The sequence below is a fragment of the Ranitomeya imitator genome, chromosome 3 (assembly GCF_032444005.1).
Source record: "Ranitomeya imitator isolate aRanImi1 chromosome 3, aRanImi1.pri, whole genome shotgun sequence".
Taxonomy (NCBI): Eukaryota; Metazoa; Chordata; class Amphibia; order Anura; family Dendrobatidae; genus Ranitomeya; species Ranitomeya imitator.
In genome coordinates this window covers 488,154,230-488,179,743 of record NC_091284.1, presented here as the reverse complement: position 1 = coordinate 488,179,743, position 25,514 = coordinate 488,154,230, and the positions used below count along the sequence as shown (strand labels likewise).

Here is a 25,514-nt window from a genome sequence, read left to right as displayed (position 1 = left end):
ATTATTTGTAAGCCCAAATCAGGAGTGAAACAGTCAGAGGAAAAGTAAAATAGAAACACGAGCACCACAATTTTTCACGCACTCCTGGTTTTGGCTTACAAATACTAAGGTAAAAAAATCACCAAATTTTCAACGTGTGCACGTAGCCAATAGTGCAAAGTTGAAAGTTCAGCGGTAAGGCCTCATGCACATGTTCAGTATTTAGTCAGTATTTTACCTCAGAATTTTTAAGCCAAACCAAGAGTTGGTGATAAATACAGAAGCGGTGATGTGTTTTTATTATACTTTTCCTCTGACGTGGGAGACTTCCCAAATATATGAATGAAGGTGCTATGGTTAGATGAGACCAAAATTGAACTTTTTTGACACCAAGATAACAATATGTCTGGCGCCAAACCAACACAGCTCATCACCCCAAGAACACCATTGCGACAGTGAAACATGGTGGTGGCAGCATCATGCTGTGGGGATGTTTTTCGGCAGCAGGACAGGGAAAATGGTTTGAGTTGAGGGGAAGATGTATGGTTCAAAATACAGGAATATTCTTGAGCAAAGTGATTAGAGACTGGGACGAATGTTCACCTTCCAACAAGACAATGACCCAGAGCATAGTACTAAAGCAACACTCAAGTGGTTTGAAGTGAAATATGTTAATGTTTTGGCGTGGCCTAGTGAAAAACCAGACCTTAAGCACCCTAATAGTGAATGTACTAGACCCTCATCAGATGACAGATGTTACTAAAAAAAATCTCTATGCAAAGACCAACTTTGATATTACTGCCATATGGTGACCATATAATGGTAGATACCAGTCCTGCAGAACATATACGAGATTACAGTACAGTTATTGATGGTGACTTACAGTTGACATTCTTTCTGGTGGAGTCATTCAGTTTTACGGTCTTTTCCATCTGGTCAAGACCAACATGGCAACTTCTTCCAGCCTGGACTCAGCTGCAGAAATTAGAAGAAAGACACATATGATTTCTCACATTTCAGGCATAGTCTCATTCTATCTGCAACCTGCACAAATTCCTTACCCTGCTGATACCCCAATGCTGAACCGCTGCTGCCCCATGTTTCCCTATTACTGCACCTACTGTGTGCTCTCTAATTTTCCTCCTACTGGAGCCCAAGACTCCCCTTTAATTGCACTCAAAGTATAATGTCAACAAAAGTGCCCCACAAACACTAAGATACCCCTACAGTGAATTTCTTCACAGTACCCTACACCTGCACAGTATGATTACCCTACTATACCCCATCCCTCAACTGCCCCAGAAAAGTATAGTGACCCAACACAGTATGATCCCTCAACTGTGACCCCCACACAGCCCTCCATGCAGTACAATGGGCCTGCATACAATATAATGCCTCACACTGTATAATGGCCCCTACACAGCCCTTCACACAGTATGATGGACCACAAACCAACCTACACACTGTATACCGTAATTACTTGCAAACAGTTTAAAGATTCCCACATAGCCCTACAAATATTATAATAGCGCCAAAATATTCCTCCATACAGTGTACTGCACCCCATAGTCCATATAGCATAATGCACTCCATGGCCAATACAGTATAATGCACCCCATCCCCCATACAGTATAATACTCCCCTTGACCCATACTTTATAATGCACCCCATGGCCCATACAGTATAATGCACCCCATTGTTCATACAGTATAACACACCCCATGGTCCATACAGTATAATGCACCCCATGGCCCAAATTGGAAGTTTAAAGTACGTGTACAAAATTGGATTTGACACCAGAACCAGTATTATATCATATCTATAGATATAGCAACAAAACAAAAGCTAATGGTATACTGAGTGGCTTAAGTAAACTCTGTTCATAAATACTGTACTAAAACAAACTCACGACAAGTAAAAAGCTTGGATCTTCTACTGTATTTATAAGTTCACATAATATAATGTAGTACGAGAACTAACCTCAGTACATAAATACAGTGCCAGAAGTAACCTCAGTACATAAATACAGTGCCAGAAGTAACCTCAGGACATCAGGTTGCTCACTGTAAACGTTTTTACTGTAAAAAAAACTACACCTCCAAGTATAACTGTATTAATTTGTTTGTCTTTACAAACTGTAATGCTCCTACCCTTCACTACTCTGTAGACCATACAAGTGACTATTTTGGCCTGATCTTTTCTTATCAGTACTGTAAAAATAATCACGGGTGACTCCTTCTCTTATTTGGATACACACTTTCTTTTCTTCTGTATCTGGTTCAGTCAGACCACCTTGCTTCTGGCCACAGTACATTTCTGCAGAATTTGCCTCGCAGATGTCTTTGACTCCTCTCTTTTGTAGCACATTGGCGTACAGGGCTCCTAAACATAGAAAGGTCATTTATGGGGCCTTTAAAGTAAAAAGTGCCACTCTGTACCCATATATAAATATACTAGATGGTGGCCCGATTCTAACGCATCGGGTATTCTAGAATATGTATGTAGTTTATTTATGAAGTTTTCAGAAAAATGCAATTTACACACAGGATTCGGCCGGCCAGGCACGACCAATTAGCGAAGCGTGGTTCAAATTCCACGCCAATTCGCAGGCGGACTGCGACTGTCACTGATTGTTCGCGACCGGGCGTGACCAATCAGTGAAGCCAGGGCTGGCTCCAGGTTTTTGAGGGCCCCGGGCGAAAGAGTCTCAGCGGGCCCCCCTCTTTAACACATACCACGATTCATGATGCACAGATACAGCAGAGAAATATAGCACAGCCAAGTAGCATATAACACAGCAGTCCAATGAAAAAAGAGAAAAATGAAGTGCACTTACCCGTATTGATAATTCACAAGACTTTATTCGGACATAGTACAGGAAAAATGCAGGGAGGGAAGTGAAACAAACGGACAACGGCCGTTTCGTGCCTTAGCACTTCAACGGGTCCTCACACTGAATCGGAAGTGAAGGGGATCTATATCCAAGTCCAGGAAGATCTCCTGACCCTCCCCCTACCTCCGTCAGTGAGGCGATTCAAACACCTGATATTTAAAGTGAACAGTGAACAAATGCTTACACAACAATCATAAAAACAAGTTAAAACAACGCAACAATAACATGGCATCTATACAATAGAAATCAAACGGCTAGTGCTTTACTAAACCCATAGAATTTTAGAGAAACACCGTCATATCTATTCTTTCATTAAGACCGATCGGACCTAAAGCATCCGTGCGCAGGATCCACCTCCCTTCTCTTTGCAACAGCAGGCGTTGTAAATCGCCGCCCTGCCGGGATAGTGTGACCCTTTCCAAGCCTGCAAAACGCAATGTCTGCACATTGCCGTCATGGTGAGTTCTAACATGATTAATAAACCTAGGGACCCCCTTACCTGTTTTTACCGAATGGAAATGTTCTCTTATCCTGATAAAGAGTGGACGAATGGTCTTCCCAATATAAAAGAACCCGCAGGGGCATAGAATCACATACACTATGTGTGTAGATCTACAAGAGATGAATTCCCTTACTGTATGCTGAATGGAACCAACTTTTATGTGTTTTCCCACCAGATGGTAATCACAGAAGTTACACTGCCCACATTTGAAATTCCCTTTAGGGGTACCTGTCATAAGCCAATTTTCTCGACCCGAAGTAAATCTATTACGCACCAGGTCTCTTGGAGACCGATGCAATAGACAATAACATGATTATAAATTTAACAGACTATGTCTTGGACGAAAGTCATTATGCGGTACTATCGAAGGGTCTCAGTTTTTGTCTGCCGGCAGAATTTAGTTTGGTAGATTTTAGAATTGATTTATTTAAAGCTACCAGGAAAATCCATTTGTTTAAATCATTTAATTCACATAAGAAAAGTAATACGGAAAGACAGTTTCCTACAGAGACTTTTCCGGGAGAAACACCATGCCGTATAGGACCTCTGGGCTTTACTGTAGGAGGAAAGGAAGATAGTATACAAGACGATGCTTTACTACTCCTTAGCCTCATGGATCCTACTATTTCTGTTGCTCCCCAAAAAGAAACTATTAGCCTCCCCTTTACCGGAGGAGTAAAATCGACGTACATGCCGCAGACATCTCCGGGCAACCTTGTAGATATTTTTGAAACTCAAGTTTTAAAAGATGTTGAAACCCTGGTGTATAAAAAATCCCCCGATAATTTATCTACAGGGGAATTACGGGCGCTCAGAGAGATACAAGGTTGGACAGATACGATTGTGCGTTCCGCAGACAAAGGGGGAAATATAGTTTTATTAACTAAGGAGTATTACAAAAAAGAGGCATTAAGACAATTATCTGACCCAAAGACATACGAGAAATTAAAAGGAGATCCGACATCCAAATTTAAGGGTATCTTACGCTCCCTCTTGAGACATAATGTTGAAAAGAGAGTTTTTTCAGAAAAACAAGCTAACAAATTATTTCCTGAATACCCCAGAAAACCTCATTGGTACCATGTCCCAAAGGTACACAAGTCTTTGGTTTATCCCCCCGGTCGGCCTATCGTGTCCGGGGTGGGATCCATCACTGAACCATTATCTGCCTATCTTGATTGGCTGTTACGCCCTCTTTTACAGGACATACCCTCGTATGTTAGGGATACTGGAGATTTTTTGGGCACACTAAAGAACTTCGTGTGGCAGGAAGATTTTCACCTGGCATCTATTGACATCGAAAGTCTCTACACCAGAATCCCTCAAAAATTAAGTGTGGACACTATCAGAAGTATCTTAGAAAATACCCCTACAGGCATCAATACGATTTCCTTCATTTGTGAGGGGTTGTCCTACATTCTGGAACATAATGCATTTCAATTTGATAACACTTGGTTTAAACAAATTGAAGGAGTAGCCATGGGCACTCCAGTAGCTTGCACTTTAGCAAATTTATTTCTAGCTAAATTTGAAGAAGAATTCGTTTATTCGGTGAAAAATCCTTTTCTTAAACATATTAAATTCTTCGCCAGATTTGTGGACGACATTTTCATAGTGTGGGAGGGACCCCAGGATACTTTCACGCAATTCGTGGAGTACCTGGAAACCTCCAACACTATGAACATGCGTTTCACCTCCCAGTTCGGGGGGGATGAGTTGGTATTTTTAGATGTCAGACTACAGATAATTGAGGGTTGCATGTACACCGAAGTACACCGAAAGCCATCATCTACCAACTCCCTGTTACATTATCATAGTGCACATCCCATCTATACAAAACAAGCGTTACCATTCAGTCAGTTCTTACGGGTGAAAAGGATTAACAGTAATGAAATGGGGTTTAAACAGCAATCTGAGGATTTATATACTAGGTTTGTACAGCGAAGTTATCCACAGCCCATCCTGGATAAGGCTTTAGAAAGGGCAGTAGATGTGAAAGACAAATCTAGGGATAGACAAAAGAAAAAAAGATAAAAGATTTGTGTTCTGCTTTGAATTTGGTCCCATGGATGCTGTCATTAGAACAGCGATCCGTAAAAATTGGCAGATTTTAAGACATGATGCGGATTTAAAAGAGGTTGTTGAAAGAGGTCCCTTGTTTGCATGCCGCAGAAGTAAAAATATTAGAGACTATTTGGTGCGTAATAGATTTACTTCGGGTCGAGAAAATTGGCTTATGACAGGTACCCCTAAAGGGAATTTCAAATGTGGGCAGTGTAACTTCTGTGATTACCATCTGGTGGGAAAACACATAAAAGTTGGTTCCATTCAGCATACAGTAAGGGAATTCATCTCTTGTAGATCTACACACATAGTGTATGTGATTCTATGCCCCTGCGGGTTCTTTTATATTGGGAAGACCATTCGTCCACTCTTTATCAGGATAAGAGAACATTTCCATTCGGTAAAAACAGGTAAGGGGGTCCCTAGGTTTATTAATCATGTTAGAACTCACCATGACGGCAATGTGCAGACATTGCGTTTTGCAGGCTTGGAAAGGGTCACACTATCCCGGCAGGGCGGCGATTTACAACGCCTGCTGTTGCAAAGAGAAGGGAGGTGGATCCTGCGCACGGATGCTTTAGGTCCGATCGGTCTTAATGAAAGAATAGATATGACGGTGTTTCTCTAAAATTCTATGGGTTTAGTAAAGCACTAGCCGTTTGATTTCTATTGTATAGATGCCATGTTATTGTTGCGTTGTTTTAACTTGTTTTTATGATTGTTGTGTAAGCATTTGTTCACTGTTCACTTTAAATATCAGGTGTTTGAATCGCCTCACTGACGGAGGTAGGGGGAGGGTCAGGAGATCTTCCTGGACTTGGATATAGATCCCCTTCACTTCCGATTCAGTGTGAGGACCCGTTGAAGTGCTAAGGCACGAAACGGCCGTTGTCCGTTTGTTTCACTTCCCTCCCTTCATTTTTCCTGTACTATGTCCGAATAAAGTTTTGTGAATTATCAATACGGGTAAGTGCACTTCATTTTTCTCTTTTTTCATTGGACTGCTATGTTGTACTTTGGAAGCTGCACCCCGTACAGGTTTTTGGCTCTCTGATAAGTTTTGGGTTGTTATCCACAGGGTCCAACTATATAGCAGCAGTGCGGTGGTTTTTTCTACTTTGCTTTTTGCCTCAGATAGCATATAACACAGCCCACGTAGTATATAACACAGCCTATGTAGTATATAACACAGCCACATAGTATATTGCCCAGCCACGTAGTATATAGCACAGACAAGTATATAGCACAGCCACGTAGTATATTGCCCAGCCACGTAGTATATTGCCCAGCCACGTAGTATATTGCCCAGCAGCGTAGTATATTGCTCAGCCACGTAGAATATAGCACAGACACGTAGTATATAGCACAGACACGTAGTATATAGCACAGACACGTAGTATCTGTGATGCATAGGCAGCATCAATAGTAAAAAGTTGGTCACACAGGGTTAATCGCAGCGTTAACGGAGTGCGTTACGCCGCGGCATAACGCGGTCCGTTAATGCTGCCATTAACCCTGTGTGAGCACTGACTGGAGGGGAGTATGGAGCGGGCACTGACTGCGGGGAGTAAGGAGTGGCCATTTTGCCGCCGGACTGTGCCCGTCGCTGATTGGTCGCGGCTGTTTTGCCACGACCAATCAGCGACTTGGGATTTCCGTGACAGAAAGAAAGACAGACAGACGGACAGAAAGAAAGATGGAAGTGACCCTTAGACAATTATATAGTAGATGCTCCTGCTGTAATCCCTAAATAAAAGTATTCACCATACTGAGCTACTAAATAAAAAATGCCCCACCCTGTGTAGTAGAATATAAAATGCCATATGCTTTGCTCCTGAGTGCCACTATGCATATACACTATGCCCCTATTTAAAAAATGAGCTACATTGTGCCTCTGAATAAAAGTGCTCCACAATCTGACCCTGAATAAAGGATTCCTCTCACTGTGGCTCATAATATAGAATTTGCTACATATTGTGCTGCTAAATACAAATGTACCCTTAATGGCCCCCCTCTAGATTAAAAAATCCTGTTGTCCACAGTGTACCAAACCCTCCGTTAAGGAATACACACCTATTAATGTTTGAATGTAGTTACTCATTTGTTGTGGAATTGCGCCCCCTACATCTGAACAAAGCAGCAAGTGCATATGAAGGATTTTTGTTCATCCCGTAGTGCCGCTACTATTTTCAATTTGATCCACATGTTTAGATCGGGATGGGTGAAAATCTTTAGAAAACTTGGGCCCACTTCCCAATACAGGAATAGTGACAATTGGTGCACCACTATGTTGTTCCAGTGTAGTATGCACCATATTCGGCATCTTGTTGCCCATTGAAATTGAAATTCTTTTATATTTTATAGCCTTCACAGCTTTGTTTTCTGAGAATGGTGGGCACAAAGTAACTGAGCTTATTCTTTTTGTTATTAATGACATACTTCTGAATATCAGGTATTTTGTGATTTTAAATTTATGCAAAAGTTGTTTAAAAACAAAGCTTTACATTTACTAAAACCAGACTTTTCATGTTTTTAATGATCGATTCCTGCTTTATTTATTTTGCAGAGTCCTGTATCGATTATGGAGTGGAGTTTGACATTGAATATGCAAGTGTCGGTGAGCCTTTGTATGCTGCCTGCCCCTTGTACTTCTTATTTGAAGAAAATAACTTCAATGTAACCTGGATAAGAAACGACTCGCTAACAGAAATCACGTCAGACAGACAAGCAAGAGTTCACCAAGATGAAAATTACCTAAAGTTTATCCCTGTGGATCTACAGGATAATGGCTTCTACCAATGTATTTTCAGGTGAGAGAGTGTTCCCAAGTGATAAAGGGTTAACGCTTGCCTATTCAAAACTTGAGACATTGGTGGAGATTTATACTCTATGATAAATGCAGAAATATCAATGGTTAGACACAAACAATAAAGTGTTGAAAACAAATGTTTAGATAGTAAGGCTAATACAGAATATCATGAGTCAGGCAGCCCTCTCCACAACCCTGCTAGCACCTATACTAGCCCTAGCTAACTAATATTAATATGGAGAGTTTTCTTTTAATGTCTACTAATTATTAGAGCTTTTTTTCATTTTCTTAAGTGAAAATGAGCTTTAAAAATGTGAGACATAGTGACTGACCCTTCTTTTATATTTCCCCCACAGAGCTGTGTGTGATCACAACACTACAGCAGAATTAAGCTTTGTCTCATTACAAACACATCTGCAGTTGTAGCACTCCTCTCATAATGCTACAAGCTGAGCTGTATTGCTCCTCCACCCTCACTGGCTGGCTGTCAGATGGAAGCTGAAGAAGTGTTAGTTGTAATCAGCCAGGCATAGCTGAACCGACAGCACTATGAGAAGAGAGTTATAGTACAACTACAAAATAATAATAATAATAATAATTTTTATTTATATAGCGCCAACATATTCCGCAGCGCTTTACAAATTATAGAGGGGACTTGTACAGACAATAGACATTACAGCATAACAGAAATACAGTTCAAAACAGATACCAGGAGGAGTGAGGGCCCTGCTCGCAAGCTTACAAACTATGGGGAAAAGGGGAGACACGAGAGGTGGATGGTAACAATTGCTTTAGTTATTCGGACCAGCTATAGTGTAAGGCTCAGGTGTTCATGTAATGCTGCATGAACCAGTATGTAGCAGTACAGACACAGAGGGCTAATACTGCATAAAGTGTATGAGAACATGATGCGAGGAACTTTTTTTTTTTTTTTTTTTATTATAAATAGGCCACACAGGGATCGTTAGGTTAATGCATTGAGGCGGTAGGCCAGTCTGAACAAATGAGTTTTTAGGGTACGCTTAAAACTGTGGGGATTGGGGATTAATCGTATTAACCTAGGTAGTGCATTCCAAAGAATCGGCGCAGCACGTGTAAAGTCTTGAAGACGGGAGTGGGAGGTTCTGATTATTGAGGATGCTAACCTGAGGTCATTAGCGGAGCGGAGGGCACGGGTAGGGTGGTAGACTGATACCAGGGAGGAGATGTAGGGTGGTGCTGAGCCATGGAGTGCTTTGTGGATGAGGGTAGTAGTTTTGTACTGGATTCTGGAGTGGATGGGTAGCCAGTGTAATGACTGGCACAGGGTAGAGGCATCGGTGTAACGGTTGGTGAGGAATATGATCCTGGCTGCAGCATTCAGGACAGATTGGAGCGGGGAGAGTTTTGCAAGAGGGAGGCCGATTAGTAGAGAGTTACAATAGTCCAGACGAGAATGAATAAGTGAAACAGTCAGAGTTTACAAAAAGTGTTTGTAATGAGACAAAATTCACCACTGCTGTACTGTGTTACTAATAATCACACTCAGATCTGCAGTGAGATCGGGAGAGCAGATTTTCGGTCATTATGTGTCTCACACGGAAATCTCCCGTTTTCATTTAAAATAAGCTTTGGAAGTAGATTCTCTGGGAGATCTATGTCCGGCTATGTTTAAATCTATGTTTAAGATCCAGAGATCTTAAAGGGAACCTGTCACCCCCAAAATCGATGGTGAGGTAAGCTCACCGTCATCAGGGGCTTATCTACAGCATTCTGTAATGCTGTAGATAAGCACCCGATGTTACCTGAAAGAGGAGAAAAAGACGTTAGATTATACTCACCCAGGGGCGGTCCCGCTGCGGTCTGGTCAAATGTGTGTTTCAGGTCCGCTCCGGCGCCTCCCATCTTCATTCCATGACGTCCTCTTATGGTCTTCAGCTCCGGCGCAGGCGTACTTTGTCTGCCCTGTTGAGGGCAGAGCAAAGTACTGCAGTGCGCAGGCGCCGGGCGCCTCTGACCTTTCTGGCGCCTGCGCACTGCAGTACTTTCCTTTGCCCTCAACAGGGCAGACAAAGTACGCCTGCGCCGGAGCCGCGGCGTGAAGACCAGAAGAGGACGTCATGGAAAGAACATGGGAGGCGCCGGAGCGGACCTGAGAGACCCATTTGACCTGACCAGCAGCGGGACCGCCCCTGGGTGAGTATAATCTAACCTCTTTTTCTCCTCTTTCAGGTTACATCGGGGGCTTATCTACAGCATTACAGAATGCTGTAGATAAGCCCCTGATGACGGTGAGCTTACCTCACCATCAATTTTGGGGGTGACAGGTTCCCTTTAACAGCTCATTTACACATTAAGAGTAAAGTGGACTTTTCAGAAATAAGACATCATATCGCAGATATCTAGGCATCATGTTATTCAATTTTCTGTGACCTACATGCCTGTGTAGACAGATTTAGAGGGCTGATCCTATTGACAGATTCCCTTTAAACTAGAGCTGAGAAAAGTTATTTGAATGGCACGATGCAACACTTCACTTACTCTACTGTGGGAAAGTAGCAGAATAGATCAGGCAGCAACTTCCCCACAAAGAGTTTCTTTTTAACAGACATTTATCATGATCACCTACATGAGTTTTAGAGTGAGTAGGGTTACCTATCTATCTGTTGTCTTCACTTTGTGCTGGTACTGATTTAATGCTTCTTTTTCATACAGGAACTCAACATTCTGCATGAAGAAGATAAGGAGAATAGAAGTGTTTAACAATGATGATGGTCTCTGCTATAAATATTCAGTCATGTTTCCACAAGATATAATCTTAGCACCATCACATACAATTGAATGTCCTAACCTAGACATCTATGTCAACTACGAGAACGTAAAAGTCAAATGGTTTAAGGTACTGTAATAGGGATTCATCCCCAAAACACAGGCAGCATGAACAAAAGATTGGCTATGTTATTGCAGTCATATATGTTTTGCAGAGAAAACCTACTTAGAAAAGCCTGCCAGGTGCTATGTGTTAACCCCTGCGTTTTCGTCTTTTGCTCCCCTTTTTCCCAGAGCCATAACTTTTTCATTACCTCCGTCGATATGGCAATATGAGGGCTTATTTTTTGCAAGACGAGTTGTACTTATGAACGACACCATTGATTTTACCATATAGTGTACTGAAAAACAGGAAAAAAAAATTCCAAGTGCGGTGAAATTGCAAAAAAATGTGCAATTCCACATTTTTTTTTGTCATTTTTTTTCCTGTTCAATCAATGCTAAAACTGACCGGCCATTATGATTCTCCAGGTCAGTACCAGTTTGCAGATACCAAAACATGAACAGATTCTTTTTTGTTTAAGTGGTAAAAAAAAAATCCAAAGTTTCTAAAAACGAAATGGTGCCATTTTCCGAAACCCGTAGCGTCTCCATTTTTCGAGATCTGGGGCCGTGTGAGGGCTTATTTTTTGCGCACCGAGCTGACGTATTTATTGATACCATTTTGGGGTAGATAAGATGTTTTGATCGCTTCTTATTGCATTTTATTGCAATGTTGTGCCTGCCAAAAAAACGTAATTCTGACGTTTTTATATATTTTTTTCGTTTCGCTGTTTACTGTTTGGAATAACAGCGGCATTTAACAATTTAACAGCCGTGGGAGGATCGCAATTCCACCCTTGGCTGTTAGGGGCACATGACAGCTGATCGAATCAGCTGTCATGTGCTGTAAAAGATGCAATCTCAGCTCAGGAGCCCTCATCTAGTGCCAAGACACGACCTATGATGTACCAATAAGTCCTACGTTGTGAAGAGGTTAAGGATGATTAGTTTGAGGCCGATTTGCAGTGGCTTTTCCCCGCCCTGCTACCCTAGACTAACAGATCTTATTAATTATGCCAACTTGGTACTGTCTAAAAGAAGAAACTTTATCCCTGTTAGGGCTAGCGGAACGCACCAAATAATAAGATAGAATAAGGTGCGTTCGCAGCCCGGGGTCCACCATGCAGAGATGGAACCTGCTGCCAAGTAATGACGGACTATATGGCGGTACAATGTGAATACACACACGTGTTAACTTCACCCTGTGTGAAGGAAGCGAACCCTGTTGCGTCACAGGGCCGCAGTACCGCACGTAACAAAACTAATAGTTAGCACGAGAGTGCGAACTGTGCCGTACTGGCGGACGCCATTAACCACCCTGACTTGGGTTAAAGAAGCACTCTAATGGCGCGTGGCACCGTACTGGTGGTCACAGCAGTAGGCGCTGCTTCGTGTGTTAACGCTGTTGCACCTTCAGGACCTTCCTGGAGGACCAATGGGAACCGCTGCAGCATCTGAGCATGTGACCCTCGGTCTCCAACGGGAGATCTCACCCTGGGCATGCTCAGAAGGGAAAAAGCAGGACTTAGTCCCAAAAGCGTCTGTTCGCTGCTGCCCAGCACTGGCTTCAATGGCAGAAGCAGGAAAAGCAGCAGTAACCCTATGCACAGAGTGAGACTGAGCAAGATGCTGGGACCGACGTCTCCACTAAGCAGACTCCCCTGTGGCTGGAGAAGAATGGGAGACCGCAGCAGAGATGGTTGGAGATTCCCCCTGTGCAGAGGCGGGAACTTGACACTGAACAATCCCTTACACCTTCTGTCAGAGACCTCTCACTTCAGTCAACTTGATTACCTCCTTTACACTGATGAGGGGCAACCTTGAAACACACGTCTGCAAATGGAGTTTCTGGTCTGGCTTCTTATCGTAACTCATATGTGAAGGCTCTAAAAGGTTTGATATTGGCTCTAGAGTTATTGTCATTTTTCTCTCTAAATAGGCTGTTTATAGGGATATACCTATCTGTCAAAGTGTTTGCTGCAATATGAAGCCACCAGTGACTTGTCTTGAACTAGTCAGACAAAAAACACATGCAAATAATATCCAACAACAAAAATAGAACTTTTTTATAGACCAATACATATACAAAAAAATCATTAAAAAACAGTAAGTCATACACAAATGCGTAGCAAACCCAGCAACTGGAGACAAAAACAGTTCCAGGACTTAAAATATCATAATAGGCATGCAATGTAGTGTAAGCCAAGTAAAATTGTATGGGTACAATAATACCTGTCAAAATAACAGCATATTTATGTATTATACAAAAATGTCATAAACACTATGTAAGCAAAGTATGACATACACAAAAACAAAGTTATTAGATGATAAGCATAATAACAAGCAATCGATAACAACCAACATATGTTGCAACTACGTACTATCGGAGCAGGAGTTGCCCAAAACTGTGAAATTGGATGAGTATATAAAGAATATTCTATATAAAGGATGATTAAGTGGCTTCAGCTTCTAAGCACATTTCGGTGCAAGCCTTTGTCAGGGAATGAGAGGCTAGACAGAGTCATTATAGCGAATGATTCCATTGGAGGGGGATTCCTGAATTGCATGGTTTTTTTTTTTACACTTAGGCCGGCGTCACACTTGCGAGTTTTACGGACGTAAGAGCGCAGAATCTACGTCCGTAAAACTCGCAAAAAATACGGCACAATTATTCTCTATGCCCCTGCTCCTATTTGCCGTATTTTACTGATCAGTATTATACGGCTTTCTACGGCCGTACAAAATCGCAGCATGCTGCGTTTGTCACCGTACTGCGCAAGAAATACGCCAATGAAAGTCTATGGAAGCGTGAAAAATACGGATTACACACGGACAAGCAGTGTGACTTGCGAGAAATACGCAGCGGTGTTAGAGAGAAAAGCCGGTAATTCAGTGCGGTGTACAGTAAAATCACACTGACAGCTTACAGTCCAATAGGTAGAATAAATGTGTACACATAGAATAGGTATATATATATATATATGTCAGTGAGACACATATATGTATATATATTAATATTTATTCCAGCGCTATACAGCTTGAAAGCCGGTAATTCAATTACCGGCTTTTTCTTTCTCCTTCCTAAAACCCGACATGATTTGAGACATGGTTTACATACAGTAAACCATGTCTTCTCTCCATTTTTTTTGCAGATTCCACACTACTAATGTCAGTAGTGTGTATCTGCAAAATTTGGCCGTTCTAGCTCTTAAAATAAAGGGTTAAATGGCGGAAAAAATTGGCGTGGGCTCCCGCGCAATTTTCTCCGCCAGAGTAGTAAAGCCAGTGACTGAGGGCAGATATTAATAGCCTGGAGAGGGTCCACGGTTATTGGCCCCCCCCCTGGCTAAAAATATCTGCCCCCAGCCACCCCAGAAAAGGCACATCTGCAAGATGCGCCTATTCTGGCACTTGGCCACTCTCTTCCCATTCCCGTGTAGCGGTGGGATATGGGGTAATGAAGGGTTAATGCCACCTTGCTATTGTAAGGTGACATTAAGCCTAATTAATAATGGAGAGGCGTCAATTATGACACCTATCCATTATTAATCCAATTGTAGTGAAGGGTTAAATAAAACACAAACACATTATTTAAAATTATTTTAATGAAATAAAAACAATGGGTGTTGCAGTATTTTATTCAACGCCCAATCCAGTCACTGAAGACCCTCGTTCTGTGAGTAAAAAAACATAATAAACCAACAATATACTTACCCTCCGCAGATCTGTAACGTCCAACGATGTAAATCCTTCTGAAGGGGTTAAAACATTTTGCAGCAAGGAGCTGTGCTAATGCAGGCTGCTCCTCGCTGCAAAACCCCAGGGAATGAGGCTAAAAATAGATCAATGATCTATATTTAGCTTCATTTGCGGTGAGGCGCCCTCTGCTGGCTGTTCATAGATCGTGGGAAATTACCTAGAAAGCTCCCTGGCTTTCTAGGTAATTTCCCACGATCTATGAACAGCCAGCAGAGGGCGCCTCACCGCAAATGAAGCTAAATATAGATCATTGATCTATTTTTAGCCTCATTCCCTGGGGTTTTGCAGCGAGGAGCAGCCTGCATTAGCACAGCTCCTTGCTGCAAAATGTTTTAACCCCTTCAGAAGGATTTACATCGTTGGATGTTACAGATCTGCGGAGGTTAAGTATATTGTTGGTTTATTATGTTTTTTTACTCACAGAACGAGGGTCTTCAGTGACTGGATTGGGCGTTGAATAAAATACTGCAACACCCATTGTTTTTATTTCATTAAAATAATTTTAAATAATGTGTTTGTGTTTTATTTAACCCATCACTACAATTGGATTAATAATGGATAGGTGTCATAATTGACGCCTCTCCATTATTAATTAGGCTTAATGTCACCTTACAATAGCAAGGTGGCATTAACCCTTCATTACCCCATATCCCACCGCTACAGGGGAATGGGAAGAGAGTGGCCAAGTGCCAGAATAGGCGCATCTTGCAGATGTGCCTTTTCTGGGGTGGCTGGGGGCAGATATTTTTAGCCAGGGGGGGGCCAATAACCGTGGACCCTCTCCAGGCTATTAATATCTGCCCTCAGTCACTGGCTTTACTACTCTGGCGGAGAAAATTGCGCGGGAGCCCACGCCAATTTTTTCCGCCATTTAACCCTTTATTTTAAGAGCTAGAACGGCCAAATTTTGCAGATACACACTACTGACATTAGTAGTGTGGAATCTGCAAAAAAAATGGAGAGAAGACATGGTTTACTGTATGTAAACCATGTCTCAAATCATGTCGGGTTTTAGGAAGGAGAAAGAAAAAGCCGGTAATTGAATTACCGGCTTTCAAGCTGTATAGCGCTGGAATAAATATTAATATATATACATATATGTGTCTCACTGACATATATATATATATATATATACCTATTCTATGTGTACACATTTATTCTACCTATTCTACTGTAAGCTGTCAGTGTGATTTTACTGTACACCGCACTGAATTACCGGCTTTTCTCTCTAATATATGTGTCTACTGACATATATATATATATATATATATATATATATATATATATATATATATATATACAGTATATATATATTTTCTTTTCTTTTTGGGACACATGGATCACTTCTATAGCGGTATGTTGGTTTTGCTAGCCTGCGAGAAAACCACGCAGTACGGATGCCATACGGATTACATACGGAGGATGCCATGCGCAAAAAACGCTGACACACCCTGCCTACGGAGGAGCTACGGACCACTTTTTTCAGGACTTTTCAGCGTATTACGGCCGTAATATACGGACCGTATTGTTTTACGCTGTGTGTGACGCCGGCCTTAGATGGAAACCTGAGGTACAGTGGTTGCAAAAGTATTCACCCCCTTGCCATTTTTGTGTTTTCCTACCTCACAACCTGGAATTTCACTTTTTTTTATTTTAGTTTGCATCAATTCATGTAAACATCCTACTACTGTGAATATTTGGTTTTCTTTTTATTGTGAAGCAAACAATAAATAGGACAGAATAACTTCTATGTGCATAAGGGTATGTTCACACGTTCCTGATTTCCATCCTTTTTTTTTCAGGACTGTTTTTTAAAAAACTGCAGCTCTTGGCAGAAAACGCAGGTCCTTTTTTTGGTCCTTTTTTGTCCTTTTTTGATGCGTTTTTTGATCCTTTTTTTGATCCTTTTTTTTATGCAGTTTTCTATGCAGAGTCTGTGTGTTTTCTAGGAAGTTTTTTAGGGTTAAAATGGCTGAAAATACCCTAACCCTACCCCTAACCCTACCCCTAACCCTACCCCTAACCCTAACCCTACCCCTAACCCTACCCCTAACCCTATTCTAACCTTAGTGGAAAAAAAAAAAATTCTTAATTTTTTTTTATTGTCCCTACCTATGGGGGTGACAAAGGGGGGGGGTGTCATTTACTATTTTTTTTTATTTTGATCACTGAGATAGATTATATCTCAGTGATCAAAATGCACTTTGGAACGAATCTGCCGGCCGGCAGATTCGGCGGGCGCACTGCGCATGCGCCCGCCATTTTGCAAGATGGCGGCGCCCAGGGAGAAGACGGCCGGACGGACACCGGGACGCCGGGTAAGTATAAGGGGGGGAGATTAGGGCACGGGGGGGGGCATCGGAGCACTGTGGGGGGGGGCATCGGAGCACGGGGCGGTGGGATTGGAGCACGAGGGGCGGGATCGGAGCACGGGGGGCGGGATCGGAGCACGGGGGGGCAGCCACACTCCGCCCACGCACTTCCGCCCGCTTCCCCGCACTTCCTGCTGCAGCGGTTCTGCACCACAAACCGCAGTAAAACCCGCAGATATTTTTTTCATCTGCGGGTTTTACTGCGGGTTTGACCTCACAATGGAGGTCAATGGGTGCAGAACCGCTGCGGCTCCGAAAAAAGAAGTGACATGGTACTTCTTTTTTCCCGCAGCTATTCAGCGCGGCTTTTTTTTTGATTTTCCGCATTGTGGGCACAGCAGTTCCTGTTTTCCATAGGGTACAATGTAATGTACCCTGCATGGAAAACAGCTGCGGACCCGCAGCGGGAAAATCGCGGCAATTCCGCATGAAAAAAAGGATCGTGTGAACATGGCCTTAATATTCACTGCCTAAAGTCAGTACTTTGTAGAGCCTCCTTTAGTTGGTGCGTCAGTAGCTTTTCTTCTCTAGCTCTGGCCTGTGTTTGAACTCACACAGACCAATAATACACAGAGCTTCTGTTATGTACTTGCAAACCTAAGAACTGGAACACCTAAACCTCAGCTAAAAGTTTAGATGGGTTTCATGGACAATGCAGGGAGAGATCCATTCTGCTACCAATCCTACAGATCTCTCCAAAAATAAAAGCCCATGTCAAGTTTTTTTAAATGTGACTTAGTCAAATAGTTTGACCTAGTCCAATCTCTGTGATTACAATGCACTCCAGCGGGTTCAGTATACCTCTATGCGCATCCTGGGGGTCACATAACGACCTTCGTATATGATTCTTCTCACTGCCTCACAATATGCACATGCCAATTTTTAGTTACCGTATTTGATCCCATAAATTTAATTTGACTATTTAGTGCTGATGTATCACTCACAAATCGGATTACAAAAATATTTAAACACAGGTTGTAATGTGACAAAATTGGTAAAAAGCCAGGTGTGAATACTTCTGCAAGTTAGTGGAAGCACTTTGTGTAGAGCACAGAATAAATGTGGAGCTTTAGATTGATCTGATTTAGTCGGTAGACTTGTTTTTTTTTTATGTTTTGCTACTTTTGTACACTAAAGCAATATTTTTCTCAAGACTTCCCTGCACATCCATTGTACCTTGAGTGTTCATGTATTAGGACATCTTTCCTTCCTCCAGCTTCTGAACAATATTCAGAGAGAGAGGGGGCGTGGTTTGCACGGGAGCAGGAGCAGACCTACTTTACAGGATCTCCTGTAATTTCCCAGATCCAAGCTACTAAAAAGCTACAAAAAGTGGATTATTTGGGTCCTAAAGCTCTATCAACATGCCTGGAACTGACTCCAAGAAGAATGGACCCAGTCCTGTGAAGAGAAAACCTTCTCCAGGACAGAAATATAGCCGTGGCTCTGGAGGAGTGCTGTCCCTGCAAGGAGGAAAGCATGGAGGATCTGCACAGCTGAAGCCGACACCCTGTCAGACCCCAGCTAAACCAAGGACTCCTGCAGTAAGGCTGATCTCCGGGGTGCAGACCAGCAAGAAAGCTCCCCTTCCAGCTGTGCTGTCACTGGTGAGTGGCAGCAGAAAGAAGCAAGGAGCTGTGGTGGAACTGGGCGCAGGGATGAAGCAAGCAGCAGATGAGAACAAAGAGATGACTCATCCTTTACAGGAGCCCAGCAAGCTGCAGCTGCCCAGCCAAGCACGGAGGAGCAGCCTAAACCACAGGGCACAGGAGTTTGTGCCGAAGACACTGACAGCTGCCGGGACCCGGAGTGAGACCGCGACTCTGACCGCTGAACAGGGGTCACAGAAAGGAATTCCGCTCTATGCAGAGAAAGCAGTAACGGGATCGCCCCAGGGAAGTTTCACACTGGAATTACAAGAGGGAGCGCTGCTGCATATGGAAAGGAGCGACAGGTTGCTGAACCAAGGGAACCTGGATAAAGAAGAATGCGCTACTACTACAGGAGTGGATTATAAAACAAACGGACTTGAGAATGGAGAGGATCAAGGGACTTCTGTGTGGGTAAGCAATGTGCTGCACTACCCCATTTTAAATGAACAGTCATCTCCTTACAATAGCACCGCAGGGGGCTTAGCTGGGTTTACCAGCATTAAGGGGAAACATGACACTACTGAAGTACAATTACAGCACAGCCCTACTGTTGTAAGCCCCCCCTGCCATAACATCTTAGAGCTGCAGAGAGAGAATCCCAATGAAACACCACTAGGGGAAATATCTAGGAGTCAAAAAATGATAATGGATGATCTTGGGTTTAATTCTGAGTTTTATGAGTCCCTAATTACTTAATTTAATAGAAACAGAGCTACAGGAAGAAAGCAGGAGGGGGAAGGGGAAGAAGTAGAAGATGTAATGACTAATATATCTAACAGCTGTAATGGATCCTTAGAGGGATCAGAGCGTTCAATATCAAACGAGTCATCTGTGAATATTGAGGGCTTTAATTTCTCTGACTATGAAACGGATAATTATTCCGGATATTCTACATCAAGTGAGGCTCCCTGTGAGTCATCTAAATTGCCTAAAAAGCGCAGCTTTAAAAACTCTTCCCCTGCTTTATTAACATTGGAAGGGATCCCAGCATCTGATGACTATCCAACTGAGGGTTTTATGGTGTATCTCCTCAAATCATTTTTGACCACTATGAATATTTGTGGTAAAGATGTCATCCCTGATCCTAAACAATCATTTAATTCAAAGGCTTCCCAAGCTTTTATAAAAAAGCTTTTCCAAGAGATAATAAAATCTGTAAACTCTGTCACTGAGTCAATCCCCCCTAGCATAGCTACTGGAACTTCACTTGCTCAAGAATCATTTGCATATAAAAACAAACTTGAAAAAAACGAACAAAACTTATCTCAAGCAATCTCTAAGCCTTCAGAATTATTGGAGGGGATTCAGAAAAAAATGGATCTTCTAAAGGCCAATTTAAACAACTTTGAGGATTTTAGAAGGAAGAATAACGTTAAGATCAGGGGTATACCAGATTCAATTCAGGCTTCCCAGTTGGAGAGTTATGTATCATCAATGATCTCTAACTTATTTCCTAACTCTACCGAAGGCCCTCTGATAGAAAAGGTTGTCAGAATACGCAGACCACCCACGCTTCCCAGGGATTTATCATGTGACGTCATTGTTACTTTTTACCCAAATTGGGTCAGGAACGCGCTCTTAGGTATCTAAAAAAATCAGAGATTTCTCTCTTCCCCTTACAAGCAACTGGTTTTTTATAAGGATTTGTCTAAAGTCACTCTCCAAAACAGGAGAGTTTTTTCGCATACCACAAGAGAACTACTGCGTGCACTCTCTTACTCCTGGACAAGATCATCAACCCTCCGGGTGAGACTTCCGTCAGGTTTGTTTCATGTTGCCTCTCCAGACGAGGGTATTGAATTTTTAAAACGCATTGGAATCAACTCCTCTGAAGCCACATCCAGTTCCCTACCAACAACTTGAAGGGTAACTGTTCTGGTTGAACAATCTACAAAGATCTGTTATTTGACTAGCTGTAACAACTTAATTCCATTCTAAAAGTTTTTTTAAAAAATTTTTTTTCGTTACTTGATTGTTTCTTGGATCAAAACCGAACTTTCCTCCACTAGGTCTTAGGGGTGCCATGTGCACTCTGGGACTTGGGCAGGCATTATTTCACACATTATGCGACCTTTAATCTACTTTTATCTCACAGGCTATAAAAAACGTGTATACTAATATTACTGAGCATCATATAATATTGACTTTTCAGCGACGTTATTTGATATTCCACTTATTGTGTTTATAAGTAGGCATCATATTCATACAGTATATCTCTATACTTAGGCTACTTTGAATCCGACATGTATATGGTTGTTTTCTCTTTTAGGCCCAGCTATTCAGCAACATTTTTCTTTACTGTAAATGCTTATTATTATTCTACTTCATCGCACAGGCTACTTTAATTCTGACTTGTATACTTTTGTCTATTCTCTTGGGCCTAGTTATTAAGCAACATTTTTCTTTACTGCTAATGCTTATTTTTACTATACTGCATCGCAAGACTAATTTAATTTTCGTCCCTTTGTTAGTGACATATATATGTAGTATATTTAAGCTACCAATTTATGGTCTGTTTTCTAATGCCTGATATTTCATTCCCCATTTCACTTGGGGATTCCTTTCCTTTTCCCTACCCTATGTTTATTTCCTTCCCCTTTCTCTCATTTCTACCTGTTTAAAATTGAAAATACCAATAAAAACGTTTGAAAAACAATATTCAGAGAGATATCCAATTAATGATCATCCATTTTTGATGAGTGTCATGTCTTTGGTTACAGGAATGCCAGCCATTGCATCTGGATGGTAAGCGTTACTCAGCTTTCGGAAACACCCTGACTATAGAAAACTTGTCAGTCCATGATAGTGGGAATTACACTTGTGAAGTGCCATTTACATACAGAGGTGTAACATATAACCTCTCCCGTGCCATTTCCTGCACTATTACAGGTAAATATGACCACAACCCAAACTATTAAGTGGTTTTCCTTAGTAATTTTTTAATATACAAAAATACACCAGCGCTTCCACCTTAATACACACACAGAGCTGCAGTGAGTGGCACGCTATCTGCCTAGCAAGCAAGTAAAAATAGTCAACATATCAAATAAAATGTGCAATCCGCACTACTGTGTTACAGTATCTCTAGTACAAAATGACACGTGAAATATGTAAATTTAGGTAACCATTATATGTAATGGTGGTTGGTGCCTACTTATGTTAAAGGGGTTGTTTAGTCTAAAACTATAAGGCCAGCGTCACACTAGCGAGTTTTACGGACGTATGAGTGCAGAAAATACATACAGAAAATACGCATTGCACACGGCCCAATGATTCTCTATGGGGTAGCTCCTATCTGCCGTATATTACGCATCCGTAATATACGATATGTTACGGGCATAGAAAATCGCAGCATGCTGCGTTTGTCAGCGTATTGCGCAAAAAATACGCCAATGAAAGTCTATGGGGGCGAGAAAATTACGGATTACACACGGACAAACAGTGTGACTTGCAAGAAATACGCAGCAGTGTTAGAGAGAAAAGCCGGCAATTCAGTGCGGTGTACAGTAAAATCACACTGACAGCTTACAGTCCAATAGGTAGAATAAATGTGTACACATAGAATAGGTATATATATATATATATATCAGTGAGACACACACACATTATATATATATATATATATATATATATATATATATATATATAAATATACAGTTAGGTCCATATATATTTGGACAGAGACAACATTTTTCTAATTTTGGTTATAGACATTACCACAATGAATTTTAAACAAATCAATTCAGATGCAGTTGAAGTTCAGACTTTCAGCTTTCATTTGAGGGTATCCACATTAAAGTTGGATGAAGGGTTTAGGAATTTCAGCTCCTTAACATGTGCCACCCTGTTTTTAAAAGGGACCAAAAGTAATTGGACAGGTTCAATAATTTTAAATAAAATGTTCATTTCTAGTACTTGGTTGAAAACTCTTTGTTGGCAATAACTTTCTGAAGTCTTGAGCTCATGGACATCACCAGACGCTGTGTTTCCTCCTTTTTGATGCTCCTCCAGGCCTTCACTGCGGTGGTTTTCAGTTGCTGTTTGTTTGTGGCCTTTCTGTCTGAAGTTTAGTCTTTAACAAGTGAAATGCTGCTCAATTGGGTTGAGATCAGGTGACTGACTTGGCCATTCCAGAATATTCCACTTCTTTGCTTTAATAAACTCCTGGGTTGCTTTGGCTTTATATTTTGGGTCATTGTCCATCTGTAGTATGAAACGACGACCAATCAGTTTGGCTGCATTTGGCTGGATCTGAGCACACAGTATGGCGGCTCTGAATACCTCAGGATTCATTCGGCTGCTTCTGTCCTGTGTCACATCATTAATAAACACTAGTGACCCAGTGCCACTGGCAGCCATGCATGCCCGCGCCATCACACTGCCTCCGCCAGGTTTTACAGATGATGTGGTATGCTTTGGATCATGAGCTGAACCTCGCCTTCCCCATACTCTTCTCTTTCCATCACTCTAGTAGAGGTTGATCTTGGTTTCATCTGTCCATAGAATGTTCTTCCAGAACTGTGCTGGCTTTTTTAGATGTTTTTTAGCAAAGTCCAGTCTAGCCTTTTTCTTCTTGATGCTTATGAGTGGCTTGCACCGTGCAGTGAACCCTCTGTATTTACTTTCATGCAGTCTTCTCTTTATGGTAGATTTGGATATTGATTCGCCTACCTCCTGGAGAGTGTTGTTCACTTGGTTGGCTGTTGTGAAGGGGTTTCTCTTCACCATGGAGATTATTCTGTGATCATCCACCACTGTTGTCTTCCGTGGGTGCCCAGGTCTTTTTGCATTGATGAGTTCACCAATGCTTTCTTTCCTTCTCAGGATGGACCAAACTGTAGATTTTGCCACTCCTAATATTGTAGCAATTTCTCGGATGGGTTTTTTCTGTTTTCGCAGCTTCAGGATGGCTTGTTTCACCTGCATGGAGAGCTCCTTTGACCGCATGTTTACTTCACAGCAAAACCTTCCAAATGCAAGCACCACACCTCAAATCAACTCCAGGCCTCTTATCTGCTTAATTGAGAATGACATAACGAAGGGATTGCCCACACCTGTCCATGAAATAGCCTTGGAGTCAATTGTCCAATTACTTTTGGTCCCTTTAAAAACAGGGTGGCACATGTTAAGGAGCTGAAACTTCTAAATCCTTCATCCAATTTTAATGTGGATACCCTCAAATGAAAGCTGAAAGTCTGAACTTCAACTGCATCTGAATTGTCTTGTTTAAAATTCATTGTGGTAATGTCTATAACCAAAATTAGAAAAATGTTGTCTCTGTCCAAATATATATGGACCTAACTGTATATATTTATATATATTTAGATTTAATTCAGCGCTAGATAGCTTTAAAGCCGGTAATTCAATAGTCGGCTTTTCCTATCTCCTTCACAAACCCGACAGGATATGAGACATGGTTTACATACAGTAAACCATCTCATATCCCTTCTTTTATTACATATTCCTCTTTAGTAATGGAAGAAGTGTCTTTGTGTCAAATTTGGGGTCTCGAGCTATTAAATTAAAGGGTTAAATCCCGGAAAAAATTGGCGTGGGAGCTGGGGTGGCTGGGGGCAGATGTTTTTAGCCAGGGGGGGCCAATAACCATGGAACCTCTCCAGGCTATTAATATCTGCCCTCAGTCACTGGCTTTACCACTCTGGCGGAGAAAATTGCGCGGGAGCCCACGCCAATTTTTTCCGGGATTTAACCTTTTAATTTAATAGCTCGAGACCCCAAATTTGACACAAAGACACTTCTTCCATTACTAAAGAGGAATATGTAATAAAAGAAGGGATATGAGATGGTTTACTGTATGTAAACCATGTCTCATATCCTGTCGGGATTGTGAAGGAGATAGGAAAAGCCGGCAATTGAATTACCGGCTTTAAAGCTATCTAGCGCTGAATTAAATCTAAATATATATATATATATGTGTCTCACTGACTATATATATATATATATATATATATATATATATATATATATATATATATATGTATATTTAATTAAAAAAAAAAGAAAAAAGAGAGAGAGAGACTGTATATATGTTTTTAAGAATATTTGAGCCGATGGATCCATGATATGTCCATTTTGCAAGCCTGCAAGGAAAAAAAAAAAAAATTGCCATACGGATGTCATACGGATAAATTTCTGCGTAAAAATTGCATCCTCGCATTGAATACGGAACAGTGTTTTGGGACAATTACTGCGTATTACGGCCGTAAAAAACGGACTGTATTTACTTACGCCTAGTGTGACGCCGGCCTAAGTCTGCAGTCACTCTATTTAGTGTGTATAGTACAAAACATGACTAACACAAAGTGTGCGTGCAATCAGCATAGTAGGAGTAATGCACTAAGTGTTACTAAAGTTTGAGGAAGCAATTATAAGTACCTTATGTTGAAGGTTTTATACTGGAATAAGTTATGACCTATCTGCAGGATTGGTGATAACTTTCTGATCGGTAAGGGTCTCACTGCTGGGATCTGCATCCATCGGTTAGATGGCGGAATTATTATCGCTGATAAATGGAGTGGTAATGCTCATGTGCCACCTGTGTTCTATTAATTCCTTATTAAGTTGCCCAGTGCTGCTCTCGACTTTCTGTGGCATCCCCATAGAGAATCAATGG

The 25,514-nt window shown here is 41.6% G+C and overlaps 1 protein-coding gene across 5 annotated transcripts in view; it reads left to right on the top strand.

Annotated features, from left to right (window-relative positions):
• IL1R1 (interleukin 1 receptor type 1) overlaps window positions 1-25,514 on the top strand; it is a 98,904-nt gene that overhangs the window by 32,444 nt on the left and 40,946 nt on the right. For all 5 annotated transcript variants that reach the window (XM_069757591.1, XM_069757592.1, XM_069757590.1 and 2 more), the window contains 3 exons: window positions 8,005-8,248; window positions 10,942-11,125; window positions 21,601-21,769. In XM_069757591.1, coding sequence (XP_069613692.1) covers window positions 8,005-8,248; window positions 10,942-11,125; window positions 21,601-21,769 — 597 coding nt within the window. The remainder of the gene's footprint in view (window positions 1-8,004; window positions 8,249-10,941; window positions 11,126-21,600; window positions 21,770-25,514) is intronic.